General features: G+C 36.0%; 3 protein-coding genes across 3 annotated transcripts; 2 read left to right on the top strand and 1 right to left on the bottom strand.

The window, feature by feature from the left end:
* The first annotated feature begins 2595 nt into the window (after positions 1 to 2595).
* On the top strand, positions 2596 to 7743 carry LOC106743537 (calnexin-like). Its single transcript, XM_014617478.1, has 8 exons — positions 2596 to 2804; positions 3200 to 3455; positions 3575 to 3870; positions 4090 to 4749; positions 4881 to 5021; positions 6024 to 6143; positions 6443 to 6622; positions 6724 to 7743. Exons 2-8 carry the CDS (start codon positions 3209 to 3211, stop codon positions 6778 to 6780), a joined length of 1701 nt encoding a protein of 566 aa, XP_014472964.1. The 5' UTR covers positions 2596 to 2804; positions 3200 to 3208; the 3' UTR covers positions 6781 to 7743.
* LOC106743536 (myotubularin-related protein 6) lies at positions 6796 to 13161 on the bottom strand. Its single transcript, XM_014617477.1, has 13 exons — positions 12736 to 13161; positions 12551 to 12664; positions 12298 to 12460; positions 11868 to 12025; positions 11664 to 11789; positions 11461 to 11595; positions 11194 to 11326; positions 10887 to 11113; positions 9724 to 9974; positions 9499 to 9642; positions 9291 to 9417; positions 8904 to 9161; positions 6796 to 8194 (listed from the first exon to the last, which is right to left on the bottom strand). Exons 1-13 carry the CDS (start codon positions 12757 to 12759, stop codon positions 8054 to 8056), a joined length of 2001 nt encoding a protein of 666 aa, XP_014472963.1. The 5' UTR covers positions 12760 to 13161; the 3' UTR covers positions 6796 to 8053.
* A 1145-nt stretch (positions 13162 to 14306) lies between these two features.
* LOC106743396 (synembryn) lies at positions 14307 to 18686 on the top strand. Its single transcript, XM_014617184.1, has 10 exons — positions 14307 to 14631; positions 14750 to 14889; positions 14989 to 15101; positions 15268 to 15566; positions 15686 to 15852; positions 15920 to 16169; positions 16255 to 16399; positions 16566 to 16713; positions 18167 to 18286; positions 18470 to 18686. The coding sequence occupies exons 1-10, from the start codon at positions 14539 to 14541 to the stop codon at positions 18594 to 18596; spliced, it is 1602 nt and encodes a 533-aa protein (XP_014472670.1). The 5' UTR covers positions 14307 to 14538; the 3' UTR covers positions 18597 to 18686.
* Positions 18687 to 19106: the final 420 nt, after the last annotated feature.

Raw genomic sequence — 19106 nt, 5'->3', positions numbered from 1 at the left:
GTCGGTAAGAGTGGATAACACAATGATAACTGATCAATAGTGGGTAAGTTAAATTTCTTGAGGTCGATAAGTTTTCGAGAATCGATAAGTTACCAGAGTCGATAAGTTTCCGAAGAGCGTAAATTACCAGAGTCGATAAGTTTCCGGAGAGCGGTAAGTTATCAGAGTCGATATTCTTCCTAGGATCGGTACGTTTCCTGGGGCCGGTATGTAAGAGGCATATTTCCACTGTCCTGTAAGCTTTCTGAACACTTTTACATGTACAAATACTTTTTCAATACTGATAAATTCAAATCTCGTTGACATCGACGAAATTTAATGTTACTAGTGATAATATCATTTCTCCGTTATGACTTTTATATATTATCAATTATTTGTAGACAGTACTTATTGAAGGCAAGCGTTGATTCTAAAATTGCATCTGAATAAATTGTTGGCGCATTGTCTAAGCCCTTTTCTAAAACCTAAAATCTACCTAATCAAGAGCTTAGATAATGCACCAACAATTCATTCAGGTGCAATTATGGAGTCCACGCGTGGTTTGAACATAGATGGGTTTGAATAAGTGCTGTCTACCAATAACTGATAATACATAGACATCATAACGGAGAAATGATATTGTCACTAGTAACATTATATTTCGTCAATGCCAACGGGACTTGAATTTATCAGTATTTAAAAAATAATCGTACGTATAAAGGTGTTCAAAAAGCGTGCAGTATACGAGGTCTGGCTACTAAATAACGAGACTGCTTATGAAAAAGAGTTTTATTTTAAAAATTATTCTACAATCGAATGCTCCCCTTCAATGTACTCCCCTCCCCTCGCCGCACACCGTTCCATTCGTTTTTTCCATTGGTCAAAGCAATGCTGGAAGTCTTCTTTTGTAAGTGTATTTAGGAGCTCCGCCGATTTTCGCTTCACCTCTTCCATCGACTCGAACCGGGTTCCTTTTAAGACAGACTTTATCTTTGGAAACAGGAAAAAGTCACAGGGTGCTAAATCAGGCGAGTAAGGCGCGTGTTCGAGCACTGGAGTGCCTCTAGCGGCTAAATAACGCTTCAAAGACAGCGCGTTATGGGCAGGTGCATCGTCCTGGTGCAAGATCCACGATTTGTTTTTCCACAACTCCGGCCGTTTCTTACGAACTCGCTCTCGCAGTGTTGCCAAAACTTTCAAATAGTAAGTTTGGTTTACAGTTTGACCCTCTGGAACCCATTCAGTCATCACGATGCCGTTGATGTCGAAAAAAACGATTAGCATGGCTTTAAATTTTTATTTCGACATCCTCGCTTTTTTCATTTTGGGGATGCAGGAGTTTTCCAGTGCATGGATTGCCGCTTAGTTTCAACATCATATTGGAATATCCAGGTTTCATCGCAAATGATGATGTTTTCCATCAATTCAGGCTCTTCATCTAACCTCTCAAGAAAATCTGAACAGACCTGTTGACGGACGAACTTTTGGTCAGGGGTCAAATTTTTTGGGACCAACTTCGCACAGACTTTCTTCATGTTCAATTCGTCATGTAAAATTTTTCTGACAGTCTCTTTATCGGCGTTTACAGTCTCAGCAATCATCCTAATGCTCATACGACGATCTCCGCGCACAATTTCATTGATTTTGGTCACTGTTTGCGGAGTTGAAACAGAGACAGGTCGACCTGGACGTTGGTCATCTTCGGTGCTCTCTCGGCCTTCAGAAAACCGTTTATACCATTCGAAAACACGCGCACGAGATAGAGAATTCTCACCATAGGCCTCTTTCAACAAGTTATAGCACTCAGTCGGAGTTTTCTTTAATTTAACGAGAAATTTCACATTGATCCGTTGCTCGTGTTTTTCGTCACACATTGTTATCGGCACGAGAAAAAAACACGTTCGTTTCTAACCTCTATAGAAAAAATACTACTACAGCGACAAAAACGAGTTTTCGTACTGGAATAGTAGACACTTCCACCTATCCAACGCTGCATTCGTTCCCCCCCCCCTTTCCCTCTAGGACGACTTCTGCGCTCGCAGTCTCGTTATTTAATAGCCAGATCTCGTAGTGGAAACATGGTTCGAACGTACCGCGCGATGGGATTCTACAAAACCCTACGCTACAGTGGAAGATTCTAGGAGTTTTTAGTTACTTTTGGTATTACAAACAATGCGATTTTTTTGTAACTTCTTAACGATATTATTACTACTTATTATTACCTATGGTGTCATTACACAGCTTTTTTGCCATACGTTATACTTGCGCAACGACGATATAACGATACTATCGATAACGTTACGTTAACAGTTAAACCCATATCAGACTACGGATTAGAGACTGAGATTGAATTGAAATTTGAAATCGGTGTAAAGTTTATAAAATTTCACTAAATTTGAATTCAATTTGCACTGATTGGTCAAATTCAGTTCAACCTTAATCCCCAAGCCGTAGTCTGATACGGGCTTTATAGAATACGGGCAGTGGCGCTGTTTAGTGGGAAATCGTGCGAAAAGCCAATATTGAGTAGCACGACTCAACGACTGAATAAACTCCTTTTTTATTTCCCAGTTTTACTACTCGACGGCGGGCCGGGCGACACTTTTTGTTTCGTAAGTAGCACAGTCTAGGCAACTTTCAGACTTGATGCTTCCTCCTCAGAACGCCTCGCTCGATGTATCACTTACATACGTGTGTAAATAGATTAGATTACCGTTATTAAATAATTAAATAATACACGCGTGCTTCAGTTTTTCGCGGTGTGGCTTTTATACGTACCGATTTATTCACAAGACCCGCAATTCGGGAGTGATTCGACGTCACCGGTAAGCAAGTATTATTATATATATTTTTCTAGACGGTATATCATCTCATTTATTAATATATTTTTCTAGACGGTATATCATCTCACAATAATTTAATGCTGACTTAATTGGACATGTAAAAAGTTAATATTAACGTGTCAATTCTGTTCATGTTACGGTACTACCGCGAATGTGTATACGTATATATATATATATATATGTATATATGTATATATATATATGACGCATATCGAGGTTAAATTTTTCAATTTTGCAACATTTTCCACATTGTCCATTTTGGGAATGTTAACACTAATGTGTCAAACATGAACGTTACTTTCATCTTATCGTGGAAAACTTGATCCTTCTTTTGGGAGGACTAAGATATTAGGCTAATATCTTCGTTCTTATTTCAGGAATATGAAATGGCAAGATTCGTAGCGTGTATTGTATTAGTTTATTTAAGTATATGTTGTAATATACTAAATGCAGATGAAAATCACGACAACAATGTCAGTGATGCAACACAGAAGCCACCTTATAAAAGTCCAGAACCTTCCGGCTTTGCTTACTTAGCAGAGCATTTTGACAATGAAGAAAGGTTTAAGGACACATGGGTATTATCAGAAGCAAAGAAGGATGATATCGACGAGGATATCTCAAAATACGATGGTAAAATGTTTTAATTTACTCTTTTATTTGTTGCATACTAGTTTATACAGATTGAGTTGATTAAAGTATCAAATAAATATTCATTATCTAATTTTATTTTCTTTCCCGCTATTAATTAGGAATTTGGTCCATCGAAGAACTGAAAAGACATGCTGAAAATGGAGATTTCGGACTAGTGCTTAAAAGCAAAGCTAGACACGCTGCCGTTTCTACTTTATTAACTAAGCCGTTTTATTTTAAAGACAAGCCTTTCATTGTACAATATGAAGTTAATTTTCAAGAAGGACAGGAATGTGGTGGTGCCTATCTTAAGTTGCTCACTTTAGATGATAAACATAGCAGCTTGAAGCAGTTTCATGATAAAACACCATATACCATAATGTTTGGGCCTGATAAATGTGGCAACGATCATAAGGTATTATTTTTTTTTTTTTCAAGTTCTTAGATACAAAACTATTGATATAAAATATGTTTTGCTTTTTCTTCTGTTTTATTGTATCATATTAATGAGAGATAAAAAGCAAGTTGGATTCGAAGCTTGGTTAATTAAGTTTTAATGTTAGGAAAATATTTGCATGTTTATTCCCACCTCACACGTATATACAGAGCTCGTGCTTCTTTTTTTCACGTTTAGCTGCATTTTATATTCCGACACAAGAATCCACTGAATGGTACAATCACGGAGAAACACTGTAAGAAATCGAAAGATCGGTTAGAAGACTACTTCAAAGATAAAAATCCGCATCTGTACACCCTGATCATACGGCCTGATAACAGTTATGAGATAAGAGTGGACAATAAAGTATTAAATTCAGGCTCGTTGCTGGATGATTTCGTTCCACCGGTAAATCCGCCTCTAGAGATAGAGGATCCCGATGACAAGCAACCCGAAGACTGGGACGACAGGGAAAAGATTCCTGATCCGTTGGCGATCAAGCCGGAGGACTGGGATGAGGATGCACCGGTGCAAATTGTCGATGAGACGGATGTTATGCCAGAGGGATGGCTCGAGGACGAGCCGCCGACGATACCGAATCCGGATTCGATCAAACCCGACGACTGGGACGACGTAATGGACGGCGAGTGGGAGGTACCGGAAATACCGAACCCGAAGTGCGCTGACGTCCCTGGTTGCGGACCGTACAAGCAGAAAATGAAGAAGAATCCGCGATATAAGGGAAAATGGTTGGCACCGCTCATCAACAATCCCAATTACAAAGGAAAGTGGAAGCCGAGACTCGTACACAACCCCGATTACTTCAACGACGAACATCCGTTCAAGATGTTGCCGATTGTATGTAGCCGATAATGAATTGTTGCATCTTTCACCTCTCTGCTCTTTCGTTCCTCTTTTTCTTTAACACGTGAGAATAGAAGATCTTGAGGGGTACAATTTCTGCGATGCTCAACACGAAACTGTTTCAGAATGCTGTCGGTTTTGAGTTATGGTCGATGTCACTCGACATATATTTCGATAATCTTATCATAACGGATGATGAGGGAGTCGCCAGGAAATGGTCGGACGATACCTTCGAGATTCGACGTGTTAAAATCGCCGAAGAGAGCGTAAGTGTCTTTTCAATTGCCATTTAGACTGTATCTCTTTGTCACAAATGCTGAAAACAAGCGCAAGGCGGCTTATCAAGCATCTTATCAAGATCAAAATTCGCAACAAACTCTTCATCTTCGTGCGAATTGTGATACGCAGGATTCTTTATGGGGTCGAATGATGAGAGCAATGAATTATAAGCCAGGCTGGTGGGCACTGTATTTCGTATATTGTGCGATACCAGTTGTAGCTTACATCTGGTATCTGTACAAGCGATGTCGCGAGGTACAACACTCACGTAGTGGTCTAATGTAAAATATAAAAGATATTGAAGAAGCACTCACTTAGTAGTATATTTTAATCCACTTAGTAATATATTAATCCTGAGATACTGGAGCAATTTGTTAAAAGATGCGAAAAATTTACACATTTCTAGCTTCCCTGCGAAAGAATTGACGTTTTTTTCTTGTTCCTCTTCCTTAATTTAATTTTATTATTCATTTATCTCGTATAAAATTAACACGTATCATGCTGAAATAGTTTTACGTGTCTTGTCTCCATACCGCGTAAGCCAAGTTTTGTTTGTCAAATAAAATGTGCCTCATAATAATTACCAAAATATTCCATCTTATTTGGTTTTAGAGCCAAAATATGAAACGGCATAAACAGAAATTTCAATGTGGGCCATCGATGGCCCAAGGTATTAAAAACTAAGTTTACCTACTCCAGTGTTCCTGGATTAAAATATATTATCGCATATACAAGAACTAATAACATATATGTTACATATATTTAAATCGGTCGTATAATACTTATTTTACAGTAGATCAAATCTTGGGCTATAATTGTAGGGTAATATTAGTTTTTATTTATACAAAAATCCCCACGTATCTATCCGCAGAGTAAAAAGAAAGAAAAAAGGTACACATATTTACGACATCACAAGTGGTTCCAAATATTTATCATGATTCGTATGCTAGAGGACTTGTATATACACATTTTGCATTTATCTGATACAGTGGACCGTATGGAATCGGATCGCGACGTTTACCGCGGATCATCCGTGGATATGGGCAGTATATATTTTGGTAGTTGCGATCCCAGTAGTGCTGCTAATATACTATTGCTGCTTCTATGAGGTAAAAAATTACTGCAACATAAATATCTATGCATAACGGAATTAAAATGCGCACTTACACATTCCATTCCTGTTGAGAGAGTACCACCTAGTTTATCTCCATAAATATCTTGAAATCGTGAAAATTATATTTTACGTCGTTATCGTTGCCATATTTTCCCATTGGTTATTTCGTAAAGTGCACTAGATTCTTGTCATTGTGCATAACACTACTTGCTTATTATTTTTATTGTTAATACTAAATAGAAGTATAGCGAGCAATAGTTAAAGATATAATCTATATCATTTCGAATATACCAGGATAAGTCGGAATTAAAAGAAGACGAAGATAAACAACCCTTGAGCATAAACGACGATCTCGCGGAAATTGAGAAAGATGAATTGCAATCTTCCAATCTCGACCTTTCGGATCAGGAGCCCATTATTGAGGAAATAGAAGATAAAGAAATTGGAACGGAAGAAGTGATGGAGAGCGATAAGGTCAGCAACCAAAACGTAAAGCGCATTATAGTGAAAATCGCAATGTTAAATCTTTCGAGTTCTTGTTAATACGATAATGTGAACTTCTCTTTTAATTGCAGGATACACCGTTGGCTAGTGGCGAAGGACCACGTCGAAGAAAACCAAATAAAGAATAATAAGACAAAAGATTCTAAAAAGAAATTATCGCGCTGATATTTATGTAATACTATCACATTCCACATTACACTTGCCACTGTGGATAGTAGGGTTACCAAATCACTAGCAAATCCAGTCACTGCGACGTGATCAATAGTATTTAATTCCATGTCTAAGGATACTGACACTTGACTTCGTATATATAAATTATCACCGATATATTGAAGAAAATTATTCATTACATACGTTTTCGTATATTGAGTAATGTATGATGCATCTGTATTCGAAAAAGAAAAGAAAATTGCAAGAATGCTGACCCGTTAGAGAACAAAAGATGCCTTAATAGCACATAATATTTATATATTTGTGTATTTCTGGTTATGATCTTGTGAAATGTTTTAGCGTTAAGAGAATAGGCCCATTTTATTCGGTTTATAAATTTAATAACGCCAGTCGGACAAATTAGCAGATAAGGTCGTAGAGAAATCGGCCGAGTGAAACATACGAATAGGAGAGAGATGCATCATTCAATAGGTACTGTGTGCGCTATTACTGTGGAGTCGAATGTAACTGTAAATCAAGCAGCTTTGTCCGACGGTGTGTTGTATAAATTTGCAAATCTGTTTTTGTTTCTCCAACACCTCGACGACTCAACGCATAATCGCTTTTCCTAAATATCATAAAAATGGAGATGACTGAAAATACACAGAGGAAATGAATTTAGGAATCACTGATCTGAGATGCAAGAGGGCATTTATACTTGTAGGCATCGATCGGCCACCATAATAGTTGATATATAATAATTTCGTCGTTATTATTAATTATATCATGTAATATTCGTCAATTTCAATGTGTTATCAAGTTATTTCAGTTAAGAAGCATGTCCACACATACGGTACACATTAATGTAATCAGGTACTACGTTATTTGTATTCGATTGATCGTGAACGAAATAAAATCCAAAGAGACAAAGATAAGAAGAAGCTAAGTAGTCCAAGTTGGGATAAGTTGGGGTATTGCTTCGCATGTCTCCTTATCGTTCCACATAAAATATACTGTGTGCGCGCGCACAGATTGTAAATATGGCGTTAAAATATGCATTTCATTTGGTGGGACGTAACTGCTTCGTGGCAACGATGCCTATTCTTTGGATGCCACATTTTTTTTTCCCAGCCAACTTACTACATCCGACAAAGCGGCCAATTCATGAACAGCAGAATATATTCGAATGGTGTAATGGAAAGTGTCGTTGAGATCGACCGCAAAAGTGTTTCATTCCGTTGAACGCAGCCACTAACTATCGGAGCTTATCGTTGAACTCTGGTAGCACGATTTGCACGTAGGTACGGCACGTTGCGACAGGTGTCCCGGTAATTTAGCGTGCACCGCCATACATCTTGTGCACAACACACAGCCGCAGGACCAACAATGATGCTGAAACAATATCAAATAGTATAGTAAGCACTTAGTCGTTCGTTCTATCAAGCAGATACGCTCGGTTGTAAAGTTTGAATTTCGAAGAGGCGAGGTCCGATAGCCCACATTAGGTAATTGGCTAATTTAACACAAAATTTTCTAATTGTTGGTCCAGCGGAAATACTCTACGCACCGTGCGGGACCCCCCTTTCTGAAGCATGGGACATCAATCGATTAAGCATCAACTCAATAACAGTGTTGTATAACAGATACATCTTTAGATACAGAGATGTATCTTTTTTGAGGTGAATAACTCGATACAGATATTGTAAAATGTCTGGATACAAGTGTACCTAGATATTCTGTCTGTTCTTTATAGTTGCACTGCTGAACTAGTGCAGTAAGCTGAAGTGAGACAAGTATATACTTGTCTCACTTCAACTTATATTTTTATAAGGTTTGTTTTCTATTACTGCATTTGCTGCATTAGCTTGCATTGATTCTCTTTTCTTCTCTTTCTTGAGATCTGGTGGGAAAAGGAGGAAAAGAGAACCAATGCAAGCTAGTGTATCCAGTAAAGAAAACAAAAGAAAGACCCAAGTGGGTACCTTCCAACGAGAGACACAGGCGATATACAATGTGACACGACCCAAATTCCTTCCTACAACGACACACACCTTCCTAGAACGAACAAGAGTCACGAATGACATTTCATCAGCAAATGTACCTTTTTGTTGAAAGCGTCAAACGTGGTGGAGCATCCGCATTCTTCCATATTTCGCGACGACTTCCACTCCAAAGCGACTGTCTTCACTTCATTCTCCAACTGACTCCTTCTTAATTTCGTCTTCGCCTTTTCATCGTGGTTCGCGGTGTTCTCTATTATGGTCTTCGGCAGAGTCTCCATAAATTTATTGTCGAACTTGTGCTTCCCTTTTTTCTGCGTGTTGCTTATATTTAGAAGCTGCCCCAAGGAATTGACTCGCTGTCGAGGACAAAAAGACCGTGATTGTCTGCACATCATACGGATCTAACAAACTGTATCTCGTCCGCATATCACTTGAATGAAATCGTATACTTGTGCGCGCTCTTCGATCAAAATTGTGATACGTACCTTCAGCAGAAGTTTGACGTGATCCTCTAAGGAGCTCGTGTGATCGTAGATTGTCAAGAGCAAGTCTTCGCACGACTCTCTCGGGTGTACACCGTTTTCGAATCTAAAATACAAGCCTCTCCAAAGACTAGAAAATAATTCTGAGTAAATTGCGAGCTACGATTGTACCGGTTAACGAGTTTTCGTACAAAAGTTACATATTTATTACACGATAGATTGAGGTGCTAATTTAGGTTGAAGAACATCAGCAGAGTCCTCGCTGTTGTAACGATTACATCTGTAAATCGGGTTTATGTACTCATTCGTGTTGTTCGCCAAGTAACCCCATAACGAATATGTACGCTCGGACAATCTAAGAACAATAATTGGTTTGCACCTTCAACATGTACAAAATCCGTTGCGGGAAAAAAGGTGTTGACGAGCGAAGTGGTACCTTAGCATTTGCCTTTCCTTCTCCGAATTGCCGATAAACGTGCCGTGTTGACAACTATGTACATGGTCGTGTAAGGTCAACAGGAAATATTCGTTAAATTGAAATTTATACGGATACTGTCGCAACAGCTGGTACGTTGCGTCTATGAACTGTGTAAATACTGGCGCGAGTTCTTTACCGTCACTACTAACGTAGCCACATCGGTCGCTGAATTTGTGACCGAACGATAGCCAGTCTTTTTCTATTAAAGCCTTATAAGAGAAGTTTTCTTAATAAAATTATACATATAGGCAACATTAGTGTAAAGCGTAGAACACAGTACATTCTAATAGCTCAGTCTCCTTAATTCTTAATCTCATTCATAGTCTCCTTAATTTGAAAAGTAAAATGTATATATTAGGTAATCCGAAAAGTTCTGAGAATTCCTGCCATCTGTCGCACTTGTAATTAGTTTGTTCGGCAGTGTGGGAGCTGATGGGTAAGGGTTAGTTTTTGAATGAGTGAGTGAGGGCACTTTGCTTTTTTTGCTCTTTCAAGTACGAGTGTCGATAAATAAAAAATCACACGATCGATTTTGACAAATATTGCGCCCAACTAGCTGACCTGAAGGAAGTTTTTGCCACGAAGCATCCGGAAATAATGAATAAGACATCATCTTTCAACATGATAATGCAAGACCATATGTTTCATTCATAGCTCATAGAAGATTCTCTGAATATGGGACATGTCACATTCCATATTCACCAGATATTATTCCTTCTAACACTTGTTCCGGGCATTGCAGCACTTTTTGAGAAGCTTAATTCGTTGAAAGAGATCAAAAGCCACCTGACTACATTCTTCGAGGGAAAGCCCTTCGCGTTCTACAAATGCAAAATATTCTTTTTGCCCGAGAGATGGCAAAAAATGATAGATTAAAATGGACAATATATCATAGATTAATTGTTGGAACAATGTCGATAAATTTTTGTTTCAGTGCCTCAAAAATTCTCAGAACTTTTCGGATGACCTAATAATTTAATAGATAATGTAAATTAGTAAAACGTGATTTATGAAAAACATGAGTGGAAAAACTTGTGTTGAGTGTAAAAAAGAATGATATCGTTACTTATTATCTTATGTAACTATTGATTTCTTAAAAAATACAATTCGCGATTACTCACTTGAAAACCTTGAATGGTTCTGTAAAATGGATCCAGCAGTAGTGCGGCCAGAGAACACACTTGCGCGGTGCGATCCCATCCGTCGCTGCAATGTACAACCACGCTTACGCCGTTCGAAACAGCCCGTGTGATGAACCAAGCAGTCTCCAAGATGGAGCGAATATGCTTTAACCAACCGCTGCTTTCTAGGCCACTTAGAAACACGCTCATGGAAGTCGATCTTTGTACTAGATTCAAACAAACGTTAAGATGTCTGGACTGTCCGATAATATTTATTAGATTTCGATTTCAAAGGCATCATACTCACGGTCCATAAGTTTATTCAGACTCGTTCTCATCACGTGAATGTTTTCTATCCCGAAAAAATGAAATTTAATATTGTCGTAGAAATTCTCATTCTCGTATCCTTTTCCCGCCGCTCGATTAGCAAAAGCATTAATCTGGTCCGAACAAAGCAAAGTTTCATCTTTTATAATATCTCATATATTTTACGAATAGAATCACACTTTGAAAACTATATATTTTGCAGATTGTGTAGCAGCAGGAGAAATTATATTTTAATCTAAATACTCACCCGTGGTCTGGTATCCACAACATACATATATCTTGAATTAGGATTTGTACATAATATATTATACATCATTTCTTCATCCTCAGGACACCTCGCGCTAAATCCTGAGAGCGGTTGACTGCAACGACAAATAGCAGCCTAAAAATTGATTAGTTTCATTTCAATGAACATGTGCTGTACTATTCAGTTTATCATTCCTCACCAACCTTGTTAGAATGCAAGTATGTTAAGACTGGTAGCCTTCCTCTGCTTCTAAACTTTGCACTACCCAATAAAACATTGTTAGTACATTTACTAGGTACGTATAAGTACCTCGGATAAGTATCACAAAGCTGAAAAATCAGGATGACTTAATAATATATATGAAAGAAAAGAAATACAAAGGAGAAGATATATGTATACATATTTACCTCATAATTAGAATTTAAATATGAAAGTGACCATTCTTCGTTTGGGACACCTTGCCGCTGAAATTCACTCTGTACATTGAAAAAATTCCATCCTGCATGTCGGGGTAGTGTATCTTCGCTCCCTTGATAATTGAAGCAGTATAAATCTTCTAGACTAGCTGAGAATCAAGAAAACAGAACATCGTGAATATTGAACCAATCATAAAACATGTGTATATTAATAATATATATCTAAAAGAACTGTATATTACTAAATAATTGACTAATAAAATTATATATGTGTGATTCTATGTTATATAACTATATCTATGTAATATAATTTCTTTAGAAAAAATTATTACATCTTCTATTTCTCCATCAGAAATATAAATTTAAGATATAGGTATATTATATATATATACATAATATGAAATATAATTCATTTTTTTACCTGGACAAGATAATTTCAATAAAGTGAGATAAATCTCATGGCAATCACGTTCTTTTGGGATAACAAATGTGGTAATAAAGAAGTGTTTGCACTTAATGTATAGTGGCGATCCTATTGTAGTCAATGGTTGTTTTTCTATATTAGATATATGCGTATGTAACACCTGTAATTATAAGGATATGTTATTGCTAAATAGCATTTTGCAAAAAGCCATCTCCACAACTTTGGTAAAAACGACTACAATATAACTTACCCATATTTTTTTCTTCCCATTTCTCTCAACAAATATAAGATGTGTCACTGTTAAATAAAGCGTGCCAATGGAATGATTGATGCTGTATTTATCCAACATTCTCACATTTTCTACCTACAAACATATTATTTCGTACAAAAGCTCTTATATTGCATATAAATATTAAATTGAAAATTGTTTGATACCTTAGGAACCTTTATCTGCTCCATTTTTGTAGCTTTGGAGTAAACGCGTTTATATCGAGCACCTATCTATTTTGTTTAGGCGTTTACAGCAATTAACACACACACATGTCACTCACACTTCATGATACGATCATGGATTAAGAAAGATACATTTATTATAAACGTAAATGATGTCTATATATTGACACCTGTCATATACTTTAAAAGTGCGTTCAAGGAGTTCGCCATCAGCGCTACGTAGCACTAGGTGCGTTCGAGGAGCTCGCTATTAGCGCCACGTAGATCTGCAACGTCTCCATTTTTTAGAAACGTAGTTACAATAAATCCAACGCTCTGGACACTGGGTTAGAATCAATGAACATGCCAATGATTCATTATAACTCCAGTTTTCCCTATATCACTCTAAAAACCATAGAGATATAAGAATAGAGGGAACAAGGGATATATGCTACCTGTAAGTGGAAGTGATAGAGGCAGAGAGATGGATGCCGAGTGTCCTATCTGTCTCTTTCTAGTCACGCGCTGGGATTGGCTGCCGCGCCAACGACGATATAGCTATACATTTTTCTCCATCCAATTCAAAGAAACTGTCATTGCAAAAATGATCACTGCAAATATATGCTGTTTTCACTTCAAAATACAAAGGTAGTTGAAGTATATTCAACCATTTACGCCTTATATCTACATCCTTCGGTAGCCTACAACATTTAGATATTTTTTTAAATGTAGGAAAAAATAACATATAATTATTTGAGGTTACGTATTTGTACTTTCTTACGAGTGAAAACTGCGGTTACATCCAGGATAAGACTCCGCCTTGCATTTCAAACAATGCCTCATTTTTAAACAAATCGTGTCCAATTATTATTTTGTTAACGTTCGAATATTTAACGAATTTTAATTCTACACACATGTGCACGCATATTTACAAAACGAAATTTTAGTCTGCTTTCTCCCCTCCTGACGTCGCGTGGTCGTCTTGGCGGCTCATTGTAACAACCAATCACAGCGCTCAACTAGAAAGAGACAGATAGGACACTCGGCATCCATCTCTCTTTTTGCCTCTATCACTTCCACTTACAGGCTTGTTCCCTCTATTCTTATATCTCTATGACAGGAGCACTCAAGAAGAATCTGAACGCTCTCTGAATGTCAGGGTGTACCCGGATGGGGAATCGGAACGCACTCCAAGGGTGCGTTCGAGATACTATTTAGCGCTACCACGTCATTCTATCTTTATTACTCTTTACATGTACAACAAGGATAGAATGACGCGGTAATGCTAAATATCTTCTCATCGAACGCACCTTAAGTCAGACGGATTTTAATTTTCAAATATTACCGAAGACAGCAGTAAAATTAGTTTATTTAATTACATTAATTCACTTATTAATATTATTTTATCATTTAACAGTTAACGGTTATTCAATCATTTTTATTTGTGATAAACTTTAAATAAAAACATATATAATATATTACGCCAATATAATCGCGAAATATCTTTCCGTTGTATTAAATAATTAAAGATATAAATATATGTAAAAATGTTATCGTAAAGATACTATAGATGGCAATATACTCTGCATGGTCGTTTCTTGCCAACACGTTCCTTTCGTGCATGTCCAGCAGTGCTGACAGCATAAGTGAAAAGACTGGAAAGAATTCAACTGTCAAACTTGATTTAATCCGTTTAAGCCGGTCGAATGTGTTACACTACTGGCACGTGTGTTTAATAGTATAACACATAATATATTCTATATTATAATGCGACTCGATGGTGCATGTTGTTAATAAGAAGCAGACATGGAGAAGATTACAGCGGACGAGTTGATTCCGAAATTAATTTCCGGCACGTACGAAGAATTTTGTGAAAATGTTGTTGTATTTTTAGACAATGTAAGTATAAACCTTGAAAATTATCATAGCTTGCTGTATTTATATATCTTGTGTACTTTCATACATTACATATTTTTTTCTTTTTCGGATATAAATTAATGAATTATTAATATTTTAGTACAATAAGAAGACCAGTTTTGATGAACTGAATAATAATTGTTTACGGGAGAAACTATGGAAGATATTATTTCATCATTTAACAAATCAAACATATTTAGACCACCGACATCATTGCTTGGCTGCTTTAAGGATACTCAGGTAATTTAATTATATATAGGTAGAATTTATTATAGCTATTTACTATAGTCATATAAGAAAATATCATATATTTTATATTGTTATATTTCTATATTTCAGTCGAGACAAAACTAATTTAGATGAATTAATTACTGACAATGCAGTAAAAATTATATTGCTAAATGCAGGATTGACAAAAATATGTGATGAAGAACAAATTTCATATACAGTGGGTAAGTGATGAGAATAATTGCGATATAAGTCAATAGGTATATGTCAAGTTAATTTAAATGACGATCTAATTTTAAAGATATATAAAATTTAATAATTTTATGATATAAATATTCTTTTACCTATCTCATTTCCTTCTTTCTCTCACCAATTTCGTTTTGATTGCAGTCATGATAGAATCATTGAAGTTGCTGTGCAACTTATTATTTAATAGCGTAAGAATGCAACGATCGAAAGTACTAATATCCTCTTTGCCTTATCTGATGGACCGTATTAGAAATTATACAAATGACACTCCTTATGATGTCAAACTGTTTGACATGAGAATACTGTTTCTGATCACTGCATTAAATACTTCCACAAGAGATATAGTCAAATGTGACTTGTACGGTGACGTATATCTTATTAAAATAATAGAGGATTTTGTGACACGAAATCAAGATAATGACGAGACAACCGTTATTAAGGTAAAGTCACATTTATAATAGTTGTTTGTTTTATATAATTATTTCCTAATGAATGATTAATCATTTATATTTACTCTAAAGTCCACAATGTGGTTCATAAGCTTTTTCACTATTTCCAGACTGAAGAAATCATGGTAATTTGCGAAGTTTTAAAAGTTCTATTTAATTTGTACATACAGTCAGATGACACTGAGATTGAGGATCAAGAGAAACATAGAAACTTGGTGTTGATTTTGTATAAACTATTAATTCTTAAATACTCAACACAACAAGATGATCTTGAAAGGTAAAGCATACGTAGAAGCGTGTAACAAATCATTAGAAGCAGTGTTAAGTTTATCATCATATTTCAGCAATGTCATCAATTTGTTAACTGTAATATCGTACAATTGTTATGCACCGATTGTACAACCCGTTAAATATAACGATCGCAAGAGTGTGTACCAAGGTATGGACATGAGTGCCATGTGCGTTTTACTTAGATTCTTAGATCAAAAATTGAATTGTAAAACGCACTTGATCGAGAACATCTCCCCGGTGGTTACCGCTCTGATCAGACTCATCAAGTCGGAGAGAGTTATTCGCAAATACGTAAGATTGCAGGTAAGGCAAGAATTTTAATCTCGCAAGTTGTTAAATTGTCACATGTAAATTTTCAATTGTGTACATATAAATATACAAAATTCAGATTCTACCTCCGTTGAAGGACGTGATGAATCGGCCTGAAGAAGGAACAACGTTGAGAGCTAAATTATGCAAGTTACTGACATCGCCTCTTATCGAATTACGCGACCTGGTTGCAGAACTATTATTTATCCTTTGTAAAGAGAATGGTAATTTATCTATTTACTTCTGAGCGTCCTTTTTGTAACGTACGTTACAAAAATAACATTTGTATCTATCTATTGAAATATTTTAACGTTCGTAATATAGCATGATTTGTTTGGAGCTGATATAACAGTTGGTGATAGCACCGTTATGATATCATTGTTGTTACAGTTAATCGCATGGTCAAATATACGGGGTACGGAAATGCGGCGGGAATGTTCGCTAAGAAAGGATTGTTGGGGCACAACCAGGCGGAAACGGCGTATTCTTCCCAATCGGAAGACAGCGAGACGGAAGAATACCTCAAGTATAAAGAACAGTGAGTAGTCGAAGAAAAAAATGTAGGATAACTCCGGCATTTACGCCGCAGAAATTAGAAAAAATAGAAGGGATGGGAGTATTTTATTTGCAACAACTCTGTTATATGTCTTTATGTTATATTAGTATTGTGTTATGATTTCAGTTTTTTAATTGATAATACTGACAAAACTCTCGTGAATTGAATCAATTTTTCAATGTAATTAGCGCAATCGTATACTACGACCTGCTCAAAATGATTATTGTAGGGAATGTAAAAAGCTTAATGATTGTTTTGCGATACATAAGTGTAGAGGGATATTAAAGGATATAGCAAAATACATACTTAACTTAGAATGTTCAACTCTTCGTTTAGCTTGATACATCTTGTATATTCCACCTATTTGCGATATAAAGCATTTTTAGCATACGGGATTTATGTCGCGATACAGACATTCTGTAAAGAAGCATTTTAGATTTGGCTTATACAGTAAATATTGCATTAACGTCTGTAAAACAGAATTTTTATTTATGTTGAATACTTATAATTTACTTTTACTATTACTTTCGTATATTTATTTCTCATTCTTATGTCCTGATCAACTTTTTATACACATTTTATAAATTACTATATCGTCTTACTTATAAGTATTATTTGTAGATTTTTTTATAAGGCATATATCCCACTCACGAATGGTCGTATATCCCATACCTGTGGGATACATGGCAAAAATACAAAGTTTCTAACCATTTCTCTGTTAAATATAAAAAATAAATATTTCGTATTTCCAATTCTTTCTATAATAGTAGACAATATACAGTTTTTACTCGTATAGTTCATTTGCCTTAAACGTAATAAATAATATTTGATAAATTAAGTTAGGCACAATGTATATACCGGAGTTACTCTATTCCGTAACAAAAGAATCTTGTCTCACGTTATTTTTTACGTTATTTCGTAAAGTTCTCTGGCACATTTGCATTAAGGCTCTGGAATAATCACTATGATTGCCCTTGTTTAGTAACATCAGAAGCGAGAAAGCGCATTCCAAGATTGTTTACGCTGTACTTTCAATTAAAAAGATATATCCACAAAATGACATTTATGATCGAGTCAGCACATTTGTAAAGTTGAATGAACACTTACTCGAATAATTAATAAACAGTCGCAAAATTAATTTGACACGGAACTTTCTCTTCCAACTTATTTTCTCATGATTGTCAATTTTATGACATTTATGACATTTATTGATCTTTCGAATAAAAGTGTTTCCAATTTTACAAGTTTGCCGAATTAAATCACAAATGTCATTTTGTGGATACATCTTTTTACTTGAAAATATAACGCAAAAATTTTGACATTTTCATTTCTTCGCTTCTGACGTCATTAAACAAGAACAGTCACGGCAACTATTACGGAGCCTTAATTAGAAATATAACCTGACAATTAAATCGTATATATTTTTCATTCATAGAATAAATCCGGTAACCGGGTGTTTCGAGCATCCCAAGCCAAATCCGCTCGAAGGCATGACGGAGGAGCAAAAGGAATTTGAAGCCTTACAGCTGGTAGATCTTGTTGATAAATTGACGAGGTGAGCTGCGTATATATCGATTTAATTTCATTAACACGGGTCAAGGATTTGTTAATTTTGAGTAAGAGCCATCGTTTCCTTACGTAGCTGTATGTAATTATAGCGCGCGCGCATATATTGAAAGAAATGAATAAATTATATATACAATTAATGGATGTATTCTCAAATGATATTGTCGCTTAGGGAGGGAGTCGTACGCCCTTGCCGCATTGGAGAAGATGGAAAACCAAAACCGATAGAACACGTTCTCGAATTGCAAGGCGAACTACCGAAGCAACAGTACGGTCGGAAAGACTCAGATTCCGAGTAGACACGAGATTATACACATTTTCAAAATATGCAAAGAAAATCGGCGATGTGAAGATGTAACGATATTACGAATATAGACACTTAAATTGGATATTTCTCTTTTTCGTCCTCCTCTCCCTCTAATTGCGTCTGTAATGATAAAATTGTCGCAGGGTCGTACAAGCTGCCGAGTACAAGATGCTGATGTAGTCATTAAGAGGAATTTCAACATTCGGTTGATTACTTTATTGAAAAAGAACAAAGAACAACATTACAAATTAAACAATTGGCAGGAAATAAAAAATATAACAGTTTCCAAAATCACATGAAATATTTAAACATTACAATTTTGGTAAATTGTGTTATATGTGCTTTGTGAGCATCACAATATATTATTATTGCATTGCAGCTATGCGCAGACAAGAATGTATACTTCTACACGTTTTCAAATAACTGCATAGTGATATCATTTGAGAATATCTTAGTATAGGATAGTACCATATGAATTGACAGGTAATGGCAAAATTGAGTT

The sequence above is a fragment of the Dinoponera quadriceps genome, unplaced genomic scaffold (assembly GCF_001313825.1).
Source record: "Dinoponera quadriceps isolate SergipeBrazil2010 unplaced genomic scaffold, ASM131382v1 scaffold1069, whole genome shotgun sequence".
In the NCBI taxonomy this organism is placed as follows: Eukaryota; Metazoa; Arthropoda; class Insecta; order Hymenoptera; family Formicidae; genus Dinoponera; species Dinoponera quadriceps.
Note: the sequence above shows the minus strand (reverse complement) of the source record. Positions and strands in the feature narration are given on the sequence as shown.